We start from the raw sequence: 22,436 nt of genomic DNA on the forward strand, positions 1-22,436 counted from the left end.
GGCTCGGGCTGGATGCCGCTCGGGGCTCGGCAGCTGTTTCTCTCGAATGCTTTGCGGGCTTCCGTTCTCAGATCAGCGAACTCAGTGGCAGCGTTTTGTTTTAGTGGTTCCTAAAGAAATAGCGTGTGCCGCGGTTGAGGGTGTGTCGCGTGGTTTTCATGGAACGTGACACTGACTACGCTCACGTAGGCGGCGGGAGGGACGCCCTGGTGGTGATGAATGTTCAGCTCCGTCCTCAGAGTCAGCGATGGATGATGGACGTGGAGTATTTTATCAGTAACTCCTCAGCCTCTGGGCATTCTGAATGCTTAAAGTATCATTCTGTATTTGTTACAATGCATCATGTTCCACTTTTTAAAAGAACTATTTATTTGAAAGATGGAGTTAGAGAGAAAGAGATGCAGAGGCAGAGAGAGAGAAACAGACAGAGAGAGACAGAGACAGAGGGAGAGACAGACAGACAGAGACAGAGAGACAGAGAGAGGTCTTCTATCCACTGGTTCACTCCCTCAGTGACCGCAATGGTCAGGGCTGGGCCAGACCCATGCCAGGAGCCAGGAGCTTTTTCAGGGTCTCCCACGTGGGTGCAGGGGCCCCAGGACGCTGACCATCTTCCACTGCTTTCCCAGGCCATAGCAGAGAGCTGGATCAGAAGTGGGGCAGCTGGGGCTCAAACTGGTGCCCACATGGGATGCCAGTGCTGCCAACCACAGCTTTACCCGCTACACCACAGATTACCTGTGCAGTACACATTGCATGCCTGACAGTGTCCTAAAATCTTTCCACAAAGGCACTTCACAGAATCGTGGTAAGTTTGGTGGGGGTGGGGGGTGCTGTTTGGCCTGGAGGTTAGGACAGGGTAAGAGGCCCATGTCCGCATCGGAGCACCTGGGCTCTGTGTCCAGCTCGGCTCCTGGGAGGCAGCAGGGGTGGGGGGAGTCCTGGCGCCTGACGTGGACCAGCCCCGCCCTGGCTGTTGTGGGGGAGTGAGCCAGCAGCCAGGGTCTTTCTGTCTCCATGCTGTTTGGCAACGGCAAAATTTTGAAATCCTCCGCCTTGCGGCGCCGGCACACTGGGTTCTAGTCCCGGTCGGGATGCTGGATTCTGTCCCGGTTGCCCCTCTTCCAGGCCAGCTCTCTGCTGTGGCCAGGGAGTGCAGTGGAGGATGGCGCAAGTGCTTGGGCCCTGCACCCCATGGGAGACCAGGAGAAGCACCTGGCTCCTGCCATCGATGCGGTGCGCCGGCTGCGGCGGCCATTGGAGGGTGAACCAACGGCAAAGGAAGACCTTTCTCTCTGTCTCTCTCTCACTGTCCACTCTGCCTGTCAAAAAAAAAAATTTTTTTTGAAATCGACGCCCGTGAGTGAGCTGCAGGAAGTTCATGGGAAATTCACGTTCTGCAGAAACATTTCACAAATGTTTGCACCAGCATGAACGCACCTTTAGTTCCCTGCTTTCCTGGGGCTTTGGAAATGCACAAAAATGAGCTAAATTAGTCTTCGTGGCAGCCTCGTAAAGTTGTGTCCTCAGTCCACAGATGAGAGACTCAGACCCCAGGTGGTGAGTAATTTCCCAAATGACACAAAGGGGCAGGGGTGGGGCTGGGTGTGGGAGGGGCAAGGGCGGGGACAGGGCAGAGGCAGGGCAGGGGCTGGAAGGGGTGGGGCAGGGATGGGGGCAGGTACAGGGGCAGGGCATGGGCGGGGTGGTGGCGGGGCAGAGGCAGGGGCAGGAGCAGGGGCTGGGCAGGGCATGGGTGGGGCTGTGCCAGGGGCGGGATGGGGGACCGGGTGAGGCAGGGGCAGGAGCAGGGAAAGGGCAAGTGCATGGGTGGGGGTGGGGCAGGGGCGGGGCAGGGACAGGGTGGGGACAGGGAGCAGGGGCAGGGCATGGGCGGAGCTTGGGCGGGGTATGGGCGGGGCAGGGTGCGGACAGGGTGAGGCAGGGACAGGGCAGGGGAGGGGAATGGGTGGGGCAGGGACAGGGGCGGGTGGGGGCGGGGCAGGGGCAGGGACAGGGCAGGGGCAGGGCAGGGGCTGGGAGGGGTGGGGCAGGGATGGGGGCAGGTACAGGGGCAGGGCATGGGCGGGGTGGGGGCGGAGCAGAGGGTGGGGCAGGGGTGAGGCGGGGGCAGGAGCAGGGATAGGGCAGGTGCATGGGCAGGGGTGGGGGTGAGGCAGGGACAGGGCAGGGGAGGGGCATGGGTGGGGCAGGGACAGGCCCAGGCAGCGCGGCCACCCTGGATTTGGTATTTCCCACTTCCCGGTTGGGGCTGAGTCGGTGTGCACATTTTCCAGGTCTGTTTTCAGCCTCGCTTGGTGCAGTGTCAGCACCGCGGTCTCCTTGCGCTGCAGCAGGTCTGGGGCTCGCAGGGCAGATCTTAGACACGAGTCTCAGTTTGCACAGACCCCTCCACCCTTCTTTCTGAAGTTGCTTCAGAACAGGGGTGAGCGTTTGGTCAGGTCTCTCGGCTTCCTTGGCACTGCTCCTCCCGTTGTCCGCGGGTTAGGCCACCAGGCCAGGTGCGTGTCTCACGTTGAATATTGTTGTCCCGTCTGCCGTCTCCTGGTCACCTGTAATCTGCCACCGATGCTCCGCGCTAGGATGGAGTCCTGAATTTCACTCCGCGTGTTCTCGGCTGCGGCTGGGTGGTGCTGAAGCTCGGTAACTGTTAACAGCTGACACGGCACATCACATCACTGCAGTGGTTTTCTTTCGAATGGTTCTGGCCACTGTCTCCTTTCCAAGGAAAGAAAAGCGGAGCATGAGGCCCCTCCCCAGGCCCCAAAGCCAGAAAACAGCAGACACGCCCCCACCTCCACCCCCGGCGATGGCTGGACGCTGGGCTGCGGTGGCCTGGTGACGTCCCGGCTGCGTGACCATTGCCTGGGAATTGGCAAGTGGGCTCCGAGCTAGACCTTGGGATGAGCACGTCACGGGGATGAGCTCAGGAAGTCCCAGGAACCCCCCCGCAGCTGCTCTTGTTAGCCCCGGTTGACGAGTGCGGAGCCGGGGTGCAGGTGAGCCCAAGCTTCCGCATAGCAGTGATGCATTGGTTTCACAGCTGCCCTCTGGAACCCTGGGTGGGTTAGCGCCTTTATTTTTGGGAGAACCCTCGGGAGCTGAGCTCCTCCTGTCCTCAGCGGGTGAACAGAACAGAACACGGGGCCCGGTTCTCTGAGCCCACATCCGATGGTTTTTGCAGTGCGCGCCACCCTGCCAGCAGCCACCGTGGTCTCCTACCTGGGTTTCCCTGTTCCCCGCCTGGCGTCTTCCGTCATCCACGTTCTCATCTCCCCTCCCCTCTCCCCGTGGCCCCCAGCAGCCTCCCTGGGTCTAGATCCGCAGGCCATCCTGCCTGGTGTCTGTGGGTGCTCCTCTGGCCGCCCCTCCTCGCTGGCTGCTGGAAACTTTACAAGTGACTGCCGTGTGAGCGCGGACATGGGCGCGGGGTGCAGTGTGGCGCTGCCCTCCTAGCTGACCGGTCAAATCCTCGTGGAGTTGGTGAGAGAGACGCTGAAAGGACACAGGCGGATCCCGGGCGGGCGGGGTGAGGAGGCAGCTCCTCCAGGCAGGTGCACCTCCGCTCGGGGCCCTGGTAGGCTGCTCTGGTCCCGCTCTCCTGTTTGCCCTGTTTTTGATCCCCCAAGCATGGAGCTCAGCACTCAAGCCTCGGAAGGAACAGGTGGCTGGGAGGGGCTGTGGGGTGGCCGGGGAAGGGAGGGGATGAGCTGCAGGGGCGGCCCTGGAGGAAGGTCCCAGCCTGTGCGCCCGGGCCCTGGGAACTGCGCTGCCACCCGGCTGGTCCCTGGCAGGACCCCTTGCCACAAGCAATGGCTAATCCTCCATCTTGCGGCGCCTGCACACCGGGTTCTAGTCCCGGTCGGGGCGCCGGATTCTGTCCCGGTTGCCCCTCTTCCAGGCCAGCTCTCTGCTGTGGCCTGGGAGTGCAGTGGAGGATGGCCAAAGTACTCGGGCCCTGCACCCCATGGGAGACCAGGATAAGTACCTGGCTCCTGCCATTGGATCAGTGCAGTGCGCCAGGCGCAGCGCGCCAGCCGCGGCAGCCATTGGAGGGTGAACCAACAGAAAAGGAAGACCTTTCTCTCTGTCTCTCTCTCTCACTGTCCACTCTGCCTGTCAAAATATAAAAATTAAAAAAAAAAAAAAAATCCCGTGGGGCGCCGACACCCGTGGCACCGTCCAGAAGCCCCGGTGTCTCCCCGTGCACACGCTCTGTGCAGGGCTCCCCTGAGAAACCTTCCAGGTGGAGATCTGTTACCAGATCCCTGAGCCCAGCCGCCCCCTGGGGCACAGGTGTGGGAGTGTTAGCAGGTGCACCGCATGGACCTTGCCTCTGGCTCAGCGAGTTCAGAAAATCCAACCAATAGGTCGCTTTGTTGTATAATGGATTGGAACTTTCCATGTACATTTTGAGATCCCAAAAGACAAAATGTGCAGTTGCTTCCAAATATATCCCCCGCAGTGGTCTTCTCCCCAAGGAGCAGCCTGCAAGGGGCCTGGCTTCATTAGGCCTCCCCTCCCAGTGGCTCCTGGAAATGTCGTGACTGCCTTGAAAAACCATGATGTTGGTGCAGCTGTTAGGACGCCGCCTGGGATGCCTGCCCCCGCCATCGGAACGCCTGGGTCTGAGTCCTGTATCCACTGCCGGCTCTGGGTTCCTGTTGCTGCACGGCCTTGGTGGCAGTGGGTGGTGGTTCAGATGCCTGGTCCCTGCCACCTGCGTGGGAGACCTGAGCTGGGTTCTATGCTCCTGGCTCAGCCCTGGCCATTATGGACATCTGGGGAGAACCAGCTGGTGGATGGTCTGTCTCTCTGCCTTTCAAAGAAATGAAATCAATCAAGAACAATAAAGACGCTGTCAGTGCTTGCATCAGTCCCCAGAGAGGAGAGGCACGCGCAGGGTCCTCCTCAGAGGGGGCCAGTCCCTGCCTGTGCAGTGAGGATGGACGATTGGCCACGTGTGTCCCTGTCCTGCCCCGCCTGAGTGGGAGTCCGTTTGCAGGGACAGAGCACGCGGGCGGGACAGCTCACCCCCTGAGCGCCCTGAAAGCTGTACTGGAGGCTCCACCCCCCGCCGAACTGGATTTGAGCAAAGCAAGCAGCAGGATGGTGCCCGGCCCAGGAACAGACTCCCACAGAGGGGACACAGCTCCGAGCACGAGAGAGGATGCTCCGGCCACGTCGACAGCTCCACAGACAGACTGAGGCAGCAGCGTGCAAATCTCCACCAAGCAGGAAACTGATGTGTGTGGGGGGCAGGGCCGGGATGGGGGGAGTTCAGGAATGAAGACCACCGAGGGAAGAGGACGCCCGGCTTCAAGGGGCTGAGGGGTGCGAGAAGAGGGGCGAGGACTTGGTTGGATGCTGGGAATGCCGGCAGCCGACTTGGTGTGGCCGGCGCAAGAGGGGTCGACACGTGGAGTTAAAATGGGGCCACCGCGAAGGGGTGGGTTTGGGGAGAAAGTTGGGGAGGGTGGGGGGCGAGACTGACGGTGGAGTGACACCCACAGGGGCAGAGGGCTGGGCCAGAGCCTGCTGGCTTTCATTAGGAGCCCGAAGCTGTGATTTGAAGATTTCAAATAGCGCCAATGTCAACAAGAAATTCACCTCCCTAAGGTCTCACCAGGTCTCACCAGGTCTCACCAGTCACTCCTTGAGCATCTGGTGGTGTTTCAGGTTGGTGGCAGGGACCCAGGGCCCCCTCCTGGTGCCGAGTTGCCGTGCAGCTGTGGTTACTGGGGTGACAGGTGTGGGCGCAGCCCGCTCATTCTGCCCGGCTCACGCCGAGAGTCTTCGATCTGGAGATGGTCAGGTAGAGAGAGATGCACACATGGAGAGAACGAGTTTCCATCGCCTGCCCCTCTGCTTGCTCTCTTTCCTGGAGTTAGCGAGCCTGGGAGCACCTGTGCTGCCCGGGTGCTGGCCCCCACCTGGCCCCCGGCCCCTCCCTGCTCCTCCTGGCCAGCAGGGGCCAGCCTCTGTGTCTGGTGCTGTGTTTGTCCCAGGCAAAGCCCCTGGTGACCTGGACGGAAGGGTATGGCGGGCTCCTTCGCGTCTCCTTTGAATAAGGCTCCAGCATTTATTTTTTAGAAATTAATTTTTTAAAATTAATTTATTTATTTGCAAGACAGAATTACAGGGAGAGAGGGAAAGACAGACAGACAGAGAATCTTCTATCTGCTGGTTCACTCTGCAAATAGTCACCAACAGCCAGGGCTGGGCCATGCTGAAGCTGGGAGCTGGGAGCTTCTTCAGGGTCTCCCATGTGGGTACAGGGGCCCAAGCACTTGGGCCATCCTCCGCTGTTTTTCAGGCCATAGCAGAGAGCTGGATCGGAAGAGGAGCAGCCGGGACTGGAACCGGTGCCCACACTGCCAGTGCTGCCGGTGGCAGCTCAGCCCGCTGTGCTGCCACGCCAGCCCCTGCGGTGGAATCCTGTGTCTCGTCCTGTGCAGGGAGCTCTGCTAAAGGAAGGTGCGCGCTAGAGCAGGAGAGCCAGGGCCCAGCCGGGGCCCAGCCGGGTGCTCCGAGCAGGAGAGCCGGGGCCCAGCCGGGTGCTCCGAGCAGGAGAGCCGGGGCCCAGCCGGGTGCTCCGAGCAGGAGAGCCGGGGCCCAGCCGGGTGCTCCGAGCAGGAGAGCCGGGGCCCTGCCGGGACCCAGCCGGGTGCTCTGCGTGTGGGTATGTTCTGGAGAGGGAGCAGGACGACACAATTCCTACTCAGTCTCCTCCTTTTCTGTCCTGAGGAGACGCCGGCGAGAAATGCCGGAGGGAGAGTTCACGCGGGTGGCAGAGGCTGGGCGCGGCTCTCCCCTCAGCCAGACCTCCTCGCGGCTCGGGAATTGCAAAGTGATGGCCGGGCGCTTGGCACCGTGGCTTGGACCAAGGCTGGGGCCCCTGCATCCCACCGTGCAGAGCCTGGGTGAGTCCAGCTCTGCTACCGTTCCAGCCGCCTGCGGTGCTGGTGGCCCAGGCAGATGGGGCCCTGCTACCCCCGTGGGAGACCTGCACTGGGTTCCGGGCTCCTGGCCCAGCCCCTGTGTTGGCATTTGCAGAGTGAACCAGCAGAGGGACAATCTCTCTCTCTCTCTCTCTCTCTCTCCCTGAATCTGAGTGTCCACTAAAATGAGGATAAATAAATAAAAAATAGAAGAAAAGAATTATAAAGTGGCAAGGTTGCCAGCATTGTATTACCAACTCGCTTATTTTGATTCTGAGTTTTGAATTGAAAAATGAGAGTTTTCAAAAAATATCAAAGAGTGGCCTGCTGTATTTGACAGTGAGGACTCTTCACTGGTCAGCTTTTAAACAAGATTTATGTGTTCGTTCACGAGAGAGGGGGAGAGAGAGAGGGAGAGAGACACGGAGAGGGAGATCGCTTCGCTGGCTCACTCCACAAATGCCTGCCACAGCTGGGCTGGGCCAGGGTGAGGCTGAGACCTGGAACTCCCTCGGGGACTCCCACGCGGGTGGCAGGGACCCAGGTACTGAGCCATCAGCTGCTGCCTCCCAGGGTGCGTGTGAGCAGGAAGCTGGAGTCCGGTCCTCCGATGTGGCATGCGGTGTCTTTTTTTTAAGGGTACAGTTAATGTTTTATTGTCACTTATAAGCGGGTGGCAGCTGGGCTTATAGCCTCCCTACTCCAGGCTTTTTGTGAATTAAAAAACGCACATGTTTTCCGTGGCCGCATGTGCTGTCAGAGAACGCGGTCAGGAGAAATTGGCTCAGGGTGGCTGCAAACTTCTTCCTATTGGCTCCAGAAATGCCCCCTCGTCGATGTGCTCCTGCCCACCCCCTGTCCACCGCGAGAGCCCACGTCCACCGCCAGGCCCCCACACTGGAGTCTTTGCTGAGAGGGCACGAAGGAGAGGCGTGATGGCTGTGTGCATCCCACGCCATGCGGCTGAGGCAGCAACTTCAAGTTCACCCCCCACGGTGTCCAGGGCGTCCGGCCCAGAGGACTGGCTCTGGGTCGGCCTCGCCATCTCTGCTGCCGGGGTCTGACAGGCACCGTAGGAGCCGATGGCACCGGATCCAAGGTGTGGCCCAGCCTGGAGCGCAGGCTGAACACGTGCCCGATCCTGTGAGGCCGTCTGGACAGTACAACAAACCACAGACGCTCCGCTTCTGACAAAACACATTTAAAGCGCGTCAGGTAAAAAGCACTCCACCAACAACGTTGTTTGGGAAAAAGCTGCAGGTGCCTGAGTCTGTGCAAAAAAGACAGACAGGGCTGACGCCACACGGCACCCTGGCTCGCTCCCACGGAAATCGCCGTCACCCGAGGACACCTAAGACATCCCCCTCGTCTCGTTAACGGACTCGTTTCCTTTACAGTGTTGTGTTAGTATCTGTGAGGGTTGCAGAGCCGGGTGGTTCAGCAGGTTAAGCTGAAGCCTCAGTGTCCCATATCTGAACTCCAGGTCCAATCCTGGCTGCTCCACTTCTGATCCAGCTCCCTGCTAATGCGCTGGGAAAGCACTGGAGGATGGCCCACGTGCTTGGGGTCCTGCACCCACGTGGGAGACCTGGGTGGAGTTCTGGGATCCTGGCTTCAGCCCGGCCCAGCCTCAGGCATTGGGGGAGTGAACTAGGGATGGAAGATCTCTCTCTCTCTCTCTTTCTCTTTCTTTTTCTGCCTTTTGAATAGATGAATAAGTCTTTAAAAACAGAAGCATTGGTAAACTGCTTGTGAGAACTGGAAGTTAAAGACATGATTTTATATATTTATATACAGCGTATATTTATATATAGGGTGCTTCAAACAGTTCATGGAAAAAGAAACTTATCTTTTCATTTCATTTTTCCATGAACTTACAAAAATTTTTTCTTTTATTTGAAAGGAGCACACACATGGAGGGAGGGAGGGAGGAAGGGGGGGAGAGAGAGGGAGAGGGAGAGAGAGAGAGAGGGAGAGAGAGGGCGAGGGAGAGAGCGAGAGTGCGAGCACTGTTCTGTGTGCTGACTGTCTCCTCAGATGCCTGCAACAGCTGGGGCTGGCCAGGGCTGGGCTGAAGCCAGGAGCCAGGAACCCAGCCCAGGTCTCCCACGTGGGTGACAGGGACCCAGCAGCTGAGCCATCACTGCTGCTCCCAGTGTGTGCACCCTCAGGAGCTGGAAGTGGAGTGGAATCAGGCACGGGGCCCCACGCACCTGAGGGACATTAACCGCTCGGCCAAATGCCCGCCCCCGCAGACTTCTCGCACGGCTCCATACGAGTCCTGTATCTACTGCAGAAACGTACTGTAGGGCGACCAGTGCATACTTTTCAGGCGAGTGTGCATGACACAGAATACAGTCCTCTCGGGGAGACAGAAGCACAAGTTTACAGAGGAAAAATGACAGCGGGAAAACTCTGACTCCTGGAGAAGGAACAGGTCTTGTAAAGTTCCAGGGGGACATTCGCCAGGCCACACGGACGCCCCTGCCGCTGGCCAGGGCGATGCCACTCTGCATGGCGATGTCTTCTTCAGACAAACAGATGGCAGACATCCTGGAGAGCAACAAAAATGTGTGAGTGGATGCATCGGCATCAAAACCCTTTAGGGTATAGATGAATATATATATAAATATAAGGGTATATATGAACCAAAGTGTGTCAAGACTGCCACTCTCCCCTTTGTAGACCATGTCCAAGGTATCAGCCATGATCAGACATCGCCCAAATGGAATGCCAGGAAAGAACAACCGTGTATTACATTAATATTACAAACTATTTTTCGGTTCTACAGTTCTGGGGGTTAAGGCACCCCCAGCAAGGGTTTGTGTCCAGGGCTGTGGCCGGCTTGGCTGCTGCTGGTGAGCCTCCACCCAGTCTCGCTCTGCAGCGTGGGCTTCCCGGAAAAATGGCGGCTACATGGTGAGGTCGCCTCGCCTTTTACTGCGCGGTCTTGGAAATCGCGAGAGTGAGGCGTCCCGCGGCATTCTATCAGAGGCCACGGCGAGGCCCAGAGGGAGGCTGAGACGTCTCTTCTCACTGCAGGACTGGCACAGTTCTGGAGCAGCACGTGGGACCAGAAATATTTCTGCAGAATGCAGACACAGACTGCCACAGGTCCCCCGAGGGAGAAAGACGGCCACTGTCCTGCAGGGTGGCCCTTGGCCCAGGACTTCGACATCAGCCAAGACGCTAGCATCCCACACCAGAGCTACCCTCCAGCTCCTGCGTCGCCAGCCTCCGGCCGATGCACTCCCCGGAGGCAGCGGCGATGGCACGAGGGGTTGGGCTCCTGCCATCTGTTGGGGGGACCCGGCCCGGTTCCAGCCGTTGTAAGCATCTTCGGGGATGAACCAGAAGCCACGAGCTCACTCTCTTTTTCTCATATGCAAATAAACAAAACTGAAACCAAATCAAAGCACCTCTCCTACACACGGATTCCACCACGACAGAAAATGCATGGGAGAATCCCCCTGCCCCGTGCTGGAGGGGCCCCGGCAGGGTTCTCCTGGGGAGAGGAAGGGGTTACAGACCCCAGGAGGGTCCAGGCGGGGGCAGAGGACCAGGCCCGCCACCCGTGGTGCCTCAGCTTTGTGTTCTGCTGGCTCTTGCCAGGGCGGAAGGTGCTGGATCCACATGGAAGCCCAGAGCACGCGGGACTGTGCCGGGCACCACGGGAGGAAGGCCTTGCTGAGAGCCCGCTGGAGAGCGCGCACGACTCCCAGACACGCCGTTCTGGGGTTGGCTCCCCACGCGTGACTCAGGATTCAAGGCCCTCGTCTCTGCCCGTCCAGGTGCACACGGGACCTGCCACCTTTCCGTGCACGGATGTGTGACCACGGCTCGAGAGTGCTGTCAGCAGCTCCAGGGCCTTGTGTCTGCTTCCGCCAATCCACAGGGCGTGGAGGCTGTGGGCCATAGCCAGGCTGTGTCCGAGCCGGGAAGGAGGAAGTAGCCCCGGACGTCACCCCTGGCTGTTACTCCTGGGGGCTCGTGGCCTGAGTATCGCGATGCTCACTGCCAGTCCTTTCCTCGTGGGGTTTTCCCGGTAAATGCACCTGCCCCCATCCCTCTGCGTGCGGAACATGTGTCTGGAACATGACATTCACCTGTTGTGCTAACGAGAGTGAGAGAAGTTGTGCGGGATGTAATGAGATGTGTCCGTTTCAGCTGAGCCCGAGCTCTCCCCGCCGTGGCAGGGTGGGCTGTGGCTGCGTGGTCATCAGGGTGCTGGGCGGGGCAGGCACTGTGGTCAGCTGGGAGCGATACAGGGGAGGAGCAGATCTCGCGCGTTTCCGGGCCTCTGAAACGTGACGCCTGCAGGTGCCGTTTTCCTGGGCTAAAAGGCGAAGTTAATGGTGGCCCACCAAGGAAGTTTGAAATATCTTGGCTGCAGCTGAAAAAAGACATGCGCACCACTGACATCTGACATTTCAGCATTTTCGGAGAAAATGCCAGCGTCGCTCCTAAAATGAGACTCCCGGTGGCAAAGCGGGACCCACCGGGGGGAGCTCCGCGGCCAGAATTACCCGTGCCATTTCCACCAAATGTCCCCGCGTGGCATGGAGCGCGGTGCAGGCCGGCGGCAGCCCCCCCAGCCCGCAGGGGCCTCCTTGGGGTCCCGGGATTATCAGACTGCTTTCCGGCTGCCGTGGAGGAACCGGGCCACACGCCCGGCCCGGAGCCCACGCCACACCACGCCCTAATGTTTTTAACAAGAACACCTGCCGCAGGGAGCCCGTCTCCGAGGGGGTCGCAGCTCCCCTGGCCAAGTAGGGCTTACATCCCACGCCCCGCAGGGTCCCCACCATTGTCCCAGGTGGGTCGTGTGCGTGACAGCGATGGCAGCATCCTCTCTCCTCTCTCTCTCCCTCTCAGATGCCTTCTGTCCTGATCTGAGCCACCCGTCGCGAGGCCCTTTTGTCAAGGAGCTGACGCCTTGGCCAGGAGCTGCTGGCGCGTGGGGGCTGCCGCGGCAGGTGAGTGGGCTTAGCAGTGGATCCCCGCCTGGGGGCGCAACCCGGGGCCCGGACACCTCCCCCCCCCCCGAGGCTGCTCCTGGCCTCAGAACTACCCACGCTCCCCCACACTCGTGTGCTGAGCCACCAGCTTTGGGGTAACTTGTTACACACTGCAGCAGGCACTCAAATGGGATGAATTTCCACGGTAGCTCGGCTGCAGGCGGGGTCCTCGGCATGGCTTCCCTGGCAGTGATGGGGCGGTGGCCTGGCCGTGCCCTTGAGGTGCCGGGTGCAGCTGGAGCCTGGCGGTGGGGAAGGGCAGGACACACCCATGGGTGCCATGCAGTGCTGGTTTCACTAGAGCTGGCCTCTACGTGCGCGGACATCAGAGCCGGTGCACGGGGGCTGGTGTCGCTGCACAGCGGCCAAGGCCCCGCTTGTGAAGCTGCGTCCTGTGAGCGCCTGCTTCCACCCTGGCTCTTCTGCTCCCACCCAGCTTCCTAGTAACGCACTTGGGAAGGCGGGGGAGGGTGGCCCAAGGGGTTGGGCCCTGGACGCCCACATCGGAGAACCGGATGGAATTCTGGGCTCCTGGCTTTGACTTGGCCCTGCCCTGGCTGTCGTGGCTATTTGGGGAGTGAACCAGTAAATGGAGATTTCTCTCTCTCTCTCTCTCTCTCTCTCTCTCTCTCTCTCTCTCTCTCCCCTTGTCTTTGTCACTCTGCCTTTCCAGTATATGACTACAACTGCTGCCTCAGCCTCACTCCCGCGTCAGCTGGGTGCTGCCTGTGAGTGATTATGAACGCTGCATGAGAGGACGCTCTGTAGTCACCCTGAACAGAGGCACCATTGCTAATTTAGAAACAGCGCTCCTACAGCCCCATCTTGCTCCTGCCCACCCCCCCCAGTAGAAATAAATGTGTGTGCATGCGTGCGTGTGTGTGTGCGCACACGTGTGTGACACCAGCAGGGCCACGCCACTTCGCGGCAGCTACCAGATGAAAGGCAGGCAGCGTGAACGTGACAGGGCTGCTGGGAGAAGCCCGGCAGCTGGAAGTGAGCATCTGGGCGAGGATGACGGATTGAAGCAGGAGAGAGAGGAGCTATTTGAGTCCCTGGGACAACAGGAATGTGTTGCAAACGAGGCCTTCGACTTCTGCGTTCACAGCAATAATTACAGTCACAGAAATCCTGAGAGCAAGCACCCCGCTGAGGGAGCGGCTGTGTCCTGCACTTTTCATTCTGGTTACTTTGCTTTTCAGCTCGAGGACTTTCTGTGGGTTCTTTCTAATACGTCCCATTCCCTCACGGAGAGCCCTGCCGCTGAGTCATGGTGAGGTGCCGAGCTGAGTCGTGGGTGTCATTACTGGCTGCCCGACACGGGTGGCAGGGACACAGCTGCAGCTCTCGCGCTGGTTTTGAGAAGATTCCGGAAGTCATGTCGGGCCCAAGGCCAGGGCTGGACAAATCCATCAGCAATGTCCAGCCTAGACAGGGCACTTGAAAATGGCGTCAACCCGATCAGTTTGGATTAAATTTAAACGAGAGGTTTTTGTTTTTTAAGCATTTTAAAGTATGTTACTTTAGGGAGTTAAAGTTTCAGCTGCCGTTTTTCTGAGTTTTTTACGGTTGGCTGTGACGCACTCTGAGGACACCAGGACAGCTTTCCCCTTGCTGCTCCCTGCTGTGCCTGCAGGATTTTTGAGATGTAGAAAGTCTGAAGAAATGTGCAAGTTTTTAAAACACCTTTTCACCAAAACCAATGCAACTTTGTATTTAGAAGACCGTATTTGTAAAACAAAATGTACAGGGGCCGGCGCTGTGGCACAGTAGGTTAAGCCTCCGCCTGCAGTGCCGGCATCCCATACGGGCACTGGTTCGAGTCCCAGCTGCTCCACTTCCGATCCAGCTCTCTGCTGTGGCCTGGGAAAGCAGAAGAAGATGGCCCAAGTCCTTGGGCCCCTGCACCTGTGTGGGAGACCCTGGCTCCTGGCTTAGGATTGGCCCAGCTCTGGCCGTTATGGCCATTTGGGGAGTAAACCAGCGGATGGAAGACTCTCTCTCTGTTTTTCCCTCTCTCTGTAACTCTGCCTCTCAAATAAATAAATAAATCACACACACACACAAAAAAGTATAGCATTGTCTCTCGGCAGAGAACTGGTTAAAACTCAGCCCCCTTTCCAGGGCCCCCAGCATCGTGTCGGTGGGGATGCCTTAGTGGGGGGAAGCGGAAGGGAGGCAGGAGCACGCAGGGCCGTGGCCACACTTTCTGTGCAGCCACGCAGTGAGAGCCACAGTGGACGGCCCCGTCTCAGCAGGTGGGGAGGCAGTCGCTTTGTCACGCAGGATACATGTCGGGGAGCAAGAGGGTGCCAGGCGGGTCAGGGGAGCAGATACCCCGAGGAAGGGCGGTGTGGAGGAGCCCCCGACACTGCTGAGTGGAAGTCCGACGGCTGTTTCCTGACTCACTGGATTAGTCCGCTGCTGGTTACAACGAGATACCCGAGGCAGGCTACCTTGGGAGAAGCGGTTTATTGCGCTCACCACACTGTGTCTGGGGGGACTGCAGGACAGAAGGGGGGATGTGTTCAGGGGAAGGGGTCGCACATCCAGGCAGGGAGCAGAGACTGGATGCAACAGCCCTCTCCCAAGAACCAACCAGGCGCCCACGAGAAACTCTGGAGGGCGGCTCTCCCAGCTGACCAAGGGCTCCCCAAAGAGGTCGGCAGCACCTCCCCATGCCAGCGCCCTGGGCACTGAGCCTCAAACACACGGGCCCTCCAGGGACAAACCACATTCAACCCACAGCACTTGGGATGGGTGTCCCCAAGCCTGGCACGGGCAGAGCAGACAGACCACACCGACTGTGGCACCTGCCACGGGCGTCCACGCACACACGCGGGGCCGCGCGGGCAGAGAACAGCTCGGTGCCTGTCACTCAGGGGGGGCAGTGGCAGCATCCCCACTACATCGGCGCCGTCTAACCCGGCTCCCAGCTTCTCTTCCTGGGGTATTTTAAAGCACATATAACACACGGTGCCATTTCTCCTTAGGATGGCTCAGGGTACGCGGTAAAATACCCGTCTCACCTCTGCATTTCTTTGCGTCTGGGTCTCCGGCGGCGGTTTGTGGGACGAGCCCGGCCTGTCCTGCAGGCGGCCCCTCCTCGGGCGCCGTCTTTCCCACGGTCTCATTTCTCCCATTCTCTCCCGGCTCCACAGGCGGGCAAAACCGAAGGCCGCACGTGAGCGCAAGCTGACGGATGGTTTTTTCTCTCCCGCAGGGGTGCAGTGAGCTGTGTCACGGCAGGAGGCGCGGACGCCCGGCTCTCTGGGTTTTTCGTGCTGGACCAGGGCTCAGGCGACCATTTCCTGCAAAGCCCCTGCCTGCTGCATCGCCCACTAAATGGTTTGCCCACACTTCGCTGGCCACTGCCCAGCTCCGTGAGCTCTGCGGTTACCAGATCACAGTGATTCCAGTGCCACTGCACCCCCCGGCAGGGGCTGTGGCCGGCGGTCTTCCGTCTCCCCGTGGCGTCTGAGATGCACCTGCACTGGGAAGGCAGGGTGGAGGCCCGGCGACTCCCGAGCTCTCCACCTGCAACACGAGTTGGGGTCTCTTTGTTTGCAGTTTCCCCTCCTCTTCTCCGGGGAGTCCGCCTGGCCCGAGGCCCCACCCACCACCTGCTCCCCATGGCCTGGCCCGGCAGGGCTCCTGGGCGTGTCCAGCGGGAAGCCAGAAAAATAAATGTCAATCGGTGTTTTCAGTTCAAACACCAGATGTCACGGTTTTTACTTCTGTAACTTTCTGCCTCTAACTGAACACCTTGGTTCCCAATAACGTTAAGTGCCCTTGCTACTTATCCTACAGAAGCCACACCACAGCTTAAGAGGACAACGCAAGCATTATTACCACATCACAACAAAATGAAATGCATGATTTCTTTGCTGTCTGTTTGTCCTTGGGACACAGCCCCTGGGGGAGTGTTGGGTGCAGGGTGGTGTTGTGGCTCAGAGTGTTAAGCTGCCTGATTGGCCAGCATCCCATGTGAGCTCTGGTTTGAGGGTTCGAGTCCCGGCTGCTCCACTTCTGATCCAGCTCCCTGCTAATGCACCTGGGAGAGCAGTGGAAGATGGCCCAGGTGCTTGGGCCCCTGTACCCACATGGGAGACCCGGATGAAGCTCCTGGCTCCTGCCATTTGGGGAGTAGAGCAGCAGATGGAAGATTCTCTCTCTTTCTCTAACTCTGCCTTGCATATAAATAAATAAATAAATCGTAAACGACTGCACCCCCAGGACCTGAGCAGAGGACCACCATGTTGAAGGGTGGCTGGTGTAATTCTCTCCTCTTCGTGCCCACCTCACCAACCCGAGACACCATTAGGTCCATATGTTCCTGTTGGGGTTTTCTATTTAATTTTCTTTATGATTCGTAACGCAGCTCCATGTCCCCCGAAGCCAAGGCCGTGTAACAGGAAGCGTTCACAAACACGACCCCATCGCCACTCTGCTCACTCGGTTCTGCCCTCCCTGGCTGGCAGCTGGTTTTTTTTTTTTAATTTTTTAAAATTTTTTATTTTTGACAGGCAGAGTGGACAGTGAGAGGGAGAGAGACAGGGAGAAAGGTCTTCCTTTTCCGTTGGTTTACCCTCCAATGGCTGCTGCGGCTGGTGCATCGCGCTGATCCGAAGCCAGGAGCCAGGTGCTTCTCCTGGTCTCCCATGGGGTGCAGGGCCCAAGCACTTGGCCCATCCTCCACTGCCTTCCCGGGCCACAGCAGAGAGCCGGACAGGAAGAGGAGGGACCGGGACAGAATCTGGCACCCCGACCGGGACTAGAACCCGGTGTGCCGGCGCCGCAGGTGGAAGATTAGCCTAGTGAGCCACGGCGCCGGCCCTGGCAGCTGTTTTAATTGCTTTTTTTTTCCTGCTGCTTGGGTTTCCCGGCAAATACAACAAGCACACGTCTGTATGTTACTGTTACCCTTCCTGCTCACACAGAGCCAGCATGCCGTACCCAGGGCTCTGCGCTGGGCACTGCGTGACATCACACGGGAACGCCCGGGTCTGGGGACCGAGGGCTACAGAACACCTCGTCATGCGTGTGCCACAGCCCCTCACACCGGCTCCTGCTCGTGGGCACTGAGGTTGTTTTCAATTAAATGTCAAATCCACCAACCTCGTCACGTAAAATTCCACGGGATGGAGCGAGGATAGAAAGCCTGAGATCCACGTTGTCTTCTTGCCTGTGTAACACAGCCCCCCCCCCCCCAGCCTCACCCAGCCCTGCCTCGACTGTTGGCACACCGCGGTCTGAGGATCCAGCCGTCAGCCTGAGCTCTCCCACTCCTCCCAAGCTCTCTCGCCGCCCCCAACTCAGCGGCTCAGCCTCAGAGGCCAGCCTCCGCCCGACCCCTCCCAGCTCACACTGCTGGCTCCAAGGACCCTTAGGTCCAGCCCAAGCTCCCCCTCTATCTTGGGAGCCCCTTCCTGCTGCCCCGTACTGCAGAAGCCACTGGTCTGTAAGGGACGGGCTCTCTCTGCCCTGCGTTCACAGGGAGCAAGCCCCTCCCAGCTTATTTGAATAAACCTGGTCTGGGTGTGGCTTCAGTCTCTCCTCTTTCCTTGCACCATGTCTGTGCCAACATAACTTTGGGGCAGATCCCTAGAATTGGTGCATCTGAGTTAAGAGCGAATTCTGTATAATTTTGCAGGAAATCACCGAAGTCCTCCACACAGGGCCGTGCTGCTTTATCAACGGGACGCGGGTGAGATGGCTTCCCCAGTGGAGAATGCTCATGGGGGACGTGTGGCATGTCACGCGGCTTCCCTTTGCACGTGTTATGAATGAAGTCGATCTTTTTTTGTATCACTTTAAAAAAAAGATTTGCCTATTTTTAAAATTTATTTGACAGAGTTAGACAGTGAGAGAGACAGAGAGAAAGGTCTTCCATTGGTTCAACCCCCCAAATGGTTGCCATGGCTGGAGCTACGCCGATCTGAAGCCAGGAGCTGGGTGCTTCCTCCTGGCCTCCCATGGGGTGCAGGGCCCAAGTACTTGGGCCATCCTCCACTGCCCTCCCGGGCCACAGCAGAGAGCTGGCCTGGAAGAGGGGCAGCTGGGACTAAACCCGGCGCCCATATGCGATGCCGGTGCTGCAGGCGGAGGATTAACCAAGTGAGCCACAGCGCTGGCCCCTATTTGCCTGTTTTAAAGGGAGAGAGAGAGCGAGAGAGAGAGAGAGAGTGAGGGCGAGAGACAGTGATAATTATAGAAAGTGTCAGTTTTTTTAAAAAAATTATTTATTTAGGGGCAGAATTACAGACAGAGAGATGGAGAGACAGAGAGAGAGGTCTTCCATCTGCTGGTTCACTCCCCAAATGGCCACAAGGCCTGAGCTGGGCTGATCCAAAGCCAGGAGCCAGGAGCTTCTTCCAGGTCTCCCACGCGGGTGCAGGGGCCCAAACACTTGGGCCATCCTCCACTGCTTTCCCAGGCCACAGCAGAGAGCTGGATTGGAAGTGGAGCAGCCAGGACTTGAACCAGCGCCCATATGGGATGCTGGCACTGCAGGAGACGGCTTGACCTAGTAAGCAGAGCGCCAGCCCTGGCCATCTGTTCTTAAGGGAGGCCTCTTTGCTGCCCTCCTCTTCCTGAGTGCCTGAGTGCTTTCTGTAGTTTATATCCTACATCTCAGGGTTGGCGCTGTGGCACAGTGGGTAGAGCCACCGCCTGCAGTGCTGGCATCCCATACAGCCACCGGTTCGAGTCCCAGCTGCTCCACTTCCGATCTGCTCTCTGCTATGGCCTGGGAAAGCAGTAGAAGATGGCCCAAGTGCTTGGGCCTCTACACCTGTGTGGGAGATCCGGAGGAAGTTCCTGGCTCCTGGCTTCAGATCAGCACAGCTCCAGCCATTGCGGCCAACTGGGGAGTGAACCAGCAGATGGAAGATCTCTCTCTCTCTCTCTCTCTCTCTCTGCCTCTCCTTCTCTCTCTGTGTAACTCTTTCAAGTAAATAAATAAATCTTTAAAAAAATTATTTATTTGAAAGGCAGAGATTGGGGGAGACCAAGGAAGACTGTGCCTGGCTGGCTCACTCCTCAAATGGCTGTTGAAGCCAGGAGCCAGGAGCCCCATCCGGGTCTCCCACGTGGGTGCAGGGGCCCAAGCACGTGGGCCACCTGCTGATGCTTTCCCAGGCGCACCAGCAGGGAGCAGGACGGGAAGCAGAGACGCTGGAACCTGGAGCCAGCACGGAGGGGGTGGGGTGGGGGGGTGCGGTGCGGGTGTCACAGGTGCACCCTGCTCACTGCCTGCAGCTCCTCTTCCTGGGGTCCCCTGGGGAACCCCTCGCCTTGGCCTTCAGGGAGCCACACCCACACCCCGAGGCTTCCCAGCTCCTCCTGGGGCCTCCGGCTCAGGTAGGCAGCCACAGCCAGGCGGGACCCCGGCCCAGAAACAGCCCGTGGCAGCAGAGTGGGAGGGGTGTGGCGGGGGCTGGACAAGGGACCTCGGCAGTTCCGGGGCGTGCGCACCTAACCCGGAGCAGAGCCCCCCAACTTTCTACAGCCCCGCAAAGCAGCTTGCCGCGGGTTTCCGTTGTATTCGGCATCTTCGCCCCACTCGGAGGCCCCTCCTGCATTCAGAGGGAGCCCCGGGCCGCCGGTGCAGGGGTCGCCCTGCGTCCGCGACTGCAGGGACCCCCGCCCGTCCCCCGCGGGGACCCCGTTCAGAGAGAGAGAGAGAGAGAGAGAGAGAACAAGAAGGGAAGTCACGGCTCCGTTTCTTCTCCCAAAGTGGTAGATAAGAAATCCCAGCCTGAATCCAACGGGGAGACGCCGCCGGGGTCCTGTCAGGCGCGCGGGAGAGACGCGGTGCCGCTCCGCGCGCCTCAGAGCCGCCGTTTAAAAGCTCCCCCCCCCAAAAAAAAACCCCACAAAACAGAAGGGTTCTGTGCGTGCACAAGTGCATACAAACTTGGCTCTCACCGAGAGCGCACGCCCACCCTAGCCCATCTCCGCGCGGGCCGGGCGCGCACCCGGCTTCCCGCCGGCTCTCGGGAGCCCAGGCAGCGCCAAGCAGGGCGGCCAGCGGTCCAGGGCCTCCTGGCCACGTCGCGAGGCGCCCACCAGGCCGCAGGAACCCACGCGGGCAGCCCCCCCGGCCGCCCCGGTCCCGCGCGGGGGCCGCCAGTGCCTCGCTTCCCCGCAGTCCCTGCGCCCGCCAGCAGGGGGAGCCCGGCCTCCACGGTCCGGCCGCGTCCCGGCCCGCGCCGAGCCGCAGAGCGCGGCCGCCCGCCCGGCGCCACCACGGCTGCCCCCGCAACCCTGACCTCCCCTCGCGGCACCATTATCAGCAGCGGCGGCCCGCGGGGCTCGGCCCGGAGCCCGCAGCCGCCCCTACCCCGCCCCGCTGCCCTGGGTGCCCGCCTCCACCCCGGCGCCAGCCGTCCCAGGGGCCCGGTCCGTCCCTGGGCGCGCTCCGCAGGGCTTTCCCCCGCGCGGCGCGGCCTGCGCGCAGGTGGACCGGCCGTTTACTCCCTTCCCCGCTCGAAACCAGGCCGCGGGAATCCGGACCCCAGGGCCTCGCCTCCCGCTCCCAGGTGAGCCGCAGGGGCCGGGGCCCGTGCCGGCAAGCGCCCCCGGCCCCAGGGCGCTCATCCCAGGTTCCCAGCCGGCCCGACCCCTTGCCCGACGCCGCCGGGCTCCGGCTCCCCGCCCGGGACCCCGGGTGCCGACGTCAGACGCGCGGTGCGCTCCCCGCACAGCCCCCGCGGACTCACACTCGCGCGTGTCCGGTTGGCTCAGGGCAGCGCTCAGGGCCCGAAATAACGCAGGCGGCACGGCTCGGCCAGCGCGCTCGGTTTATTTCGTATAAAACGGTGAAGTTGACAAGCAAACTTTTATAAAAAGTTCAGCCTGAACGAGTCCGTCGTCACGCGGTGTGCGTCTGCCGCTGTACAGGGAGGCTCGCCCCATATATATATATATGTATAGACGTATAATTTATATATAAATATGTACACGGCGCCCAGGGGCACTTCTGGCTTCGGCGACCGCCTGGGGGTTTTATTCACGCTCCACCTCTGCAGAAAGGCAAAGTCTGCTGCGACCCGGCGACCGCCTGCGACTTCCACGTGCTCGCGCCCACAGCGCGCGCGGGACCCAGGGAACCGCCATCCACCCGCACGCGAGGCGCCCGCGTCTCCCAGGAACCAGAGTCGCAGCGCAGGCCGAGGACACGCGCGGACGACGGCGTTCCTCCGTCTCCGTCCATTTTAAAAATTTTTAAAAAAATTTTTTTTCCCCTTTTGCAAAAGGTCCATTCGACGTGTCCGCTTCGCCTTCCAAGGTCCTGTGCGTTTGTTGGTGTTTTGTTGTTGTGCAAAGAGAAAAAATAAAAAAAATACCAAGCCAGGGGCACCTGCAGAAGGAGAGAGAGGCACAGCTGAGGCGCGGCGGGCAGGTGCGCGAGCGGAAACACGCGGGGCTCCTCGCGGCCCCGCACGGGCAGCCCCCGGCCACCTTCCCCGCAAGTGCGCCCGCGGGCCGGCGCGGACACGCACGCCCCGCGGGGCGCTCCCGCACCGCACACTCACCGTCCGCTCAGCCACAGAGCGCCTTGCTGTCGCTCGGCAGGAACTCGGACGCCTGGGGAGGAAGACGAAGCAGGCCCCGCGTCAGCCCGGGGAGACCGCACGCACGCACGCCCCCCGCCCGCGCCCGCGGCGCCGGCCGGCTCACCTGCAGGGACAGGATGCTGATGTCCGTGTTGAGCGTGGTCAGCGGCGGCCGCGGGTGGTGCAGGCCGACCACGGCGGGCTGCGAGTCCAGCGCGAGCTGCAGGTCCAGGATGTAGTCGATGACGTGCTGCAAGATTTCCATTTTGCTGACCTTCCTGTCCTGCGGGATGCTGGGCACCAGCTCCTTGAGCTTGGAGTAGCAGTCGTTCATGTTGTAGAGCAGGCTCATGGGGTCGTCGGCCGGGGTCTTGCTGCGGGAGACGCCCAGGCCGTGCTCCGACACGCCGCTCTTCCGGACGGACCGCACCGGGCTGAAGGCTTTCATGCTGACCGAGGGGGAGGGAGAGGCCGGGCCGCCGCCTGCTCCGCGCGCAGCGCTCGGCAGAGTGGAGCCCGGGCCCCGCGCGCCGGCTTTTATACGCGCTCGCCGGCGCCGCACGCGCGGGCCTCCTCCCGTCCCCATTGGCGGAGGGCGGCGCGTCCATCAGGCCGAGCGGGCACCGCCATTGGCGGGCGCGGGCGCGGGGCGAGCGCTCGGTCCTTCCGCGTTGGCAGCCAATCCCCGCGGGGTGGGCGGGCCGGGCGCAGCTGCGGGGGTAAATAGAGTACAGTGCGCGCGGGCCGGGCGCGGGGCGCGGGGCAGCCCCCGCGCGCACCCGCACTGCTGGTGCCCAGCTCGGGCGGGTCGAGCCCCGCCGCCGTCCGGAGCCACAGCGACGCCGGCGAGTGGAACCCCACAGCGGGCGTTTCGGGGGAGAGTGGAGACGCGTGCA

At 60.3% G+C, this 22,436-nt stretch overlaps 2 protein-coding genes across 4 annotated transcripts in view; one reads left to right on the plus strand and one right to left on the minus strand.

The window, feature by feature from the left end:
• Nucleotides 1-15,691, plus strand: part of KIDINS220 (kinase D interacting substrate 220) — a 125,397-nt gene extending 109,706 nt beyond the window's left edge. The window contains exons 31-32 of one of the 3 annotated variants that reach the window (XR_007914409.2): nucleotides 11,838-11,938; nucleotides 15,204-15,691. The gene's annotated coding sequence lies outside the window, so the exon portion shown is untranslated. Of the gene's footprint in view, nucleotides 1-11,837; nucleotides 11,939-15,203 lie in introns of those variants that run through there. The other 2 variants (XR_007914407.2, XM_070069470.1) reach the window with 2 other exon arrangements.
• A 5,076-nt stretch (nucleotides 15,692-20,767) lies between these two features.
• ID2 (inhibitor of DNA binding 2) lies at nucleotides 20,768-22,063 on the minus strand. The gene is made up of 3 exons (XM_051833360.2): nucleotides 21,665-22,063; nucleotides 21,520-21,571; nucleotides 20,768-21,344 (listed from the first exon to the last, which is right to left on the minus strand). The coding sequence occupies exons 1-2, from the start codon at nucleotides 21,986-21,988 to the stop codon at nucleotides 21,527-21,529; spliced, it is 369 nt and encodes a 122-aa protein (XP_051689320.1). The 5' UTR covers nucleotides 21,989-22,063; the 3' UTR covers nucleotides 20,768-21,344; nucleotides 21,520-21,526.
• Between the last annotated feature and the right edge of the window lie 373 nt (nucleotides 22,064-22,436).

Source organism: Oryctolagus cuniculus, chromosome 2 (assembly GCF_964237555.1).
Source record: "Oryctolagus cuniculus chromosome 2, mOryCun1.1, whole genome shotgun sequence".
In the NCBI taxonomy this organism is placed as follows: domain Eukaryota; kingdom Metazoa; phylum Chordata; class Mammalia; order Lagomorpha; family Leporidae; genus Oryctolagus; species Oryctolagus cuniculus.

Coding starts and splice junctions, on each gene's coding strand:
- ID2 (XM_051833360.2), bottom strand. CDS start 21,988: ATGAAAGCCTTCAGCCCGGTGCGGTCCGTCCGGAAGAGCGGCGTGTCG. Junction 21,572..21,664: donor TCAGCATCCTGTCCCTGCAG/GTGAGCCGGCCG, acceptor CTTCCTCCCCAG/GCGTCCGAGTTCCTGCCGAG.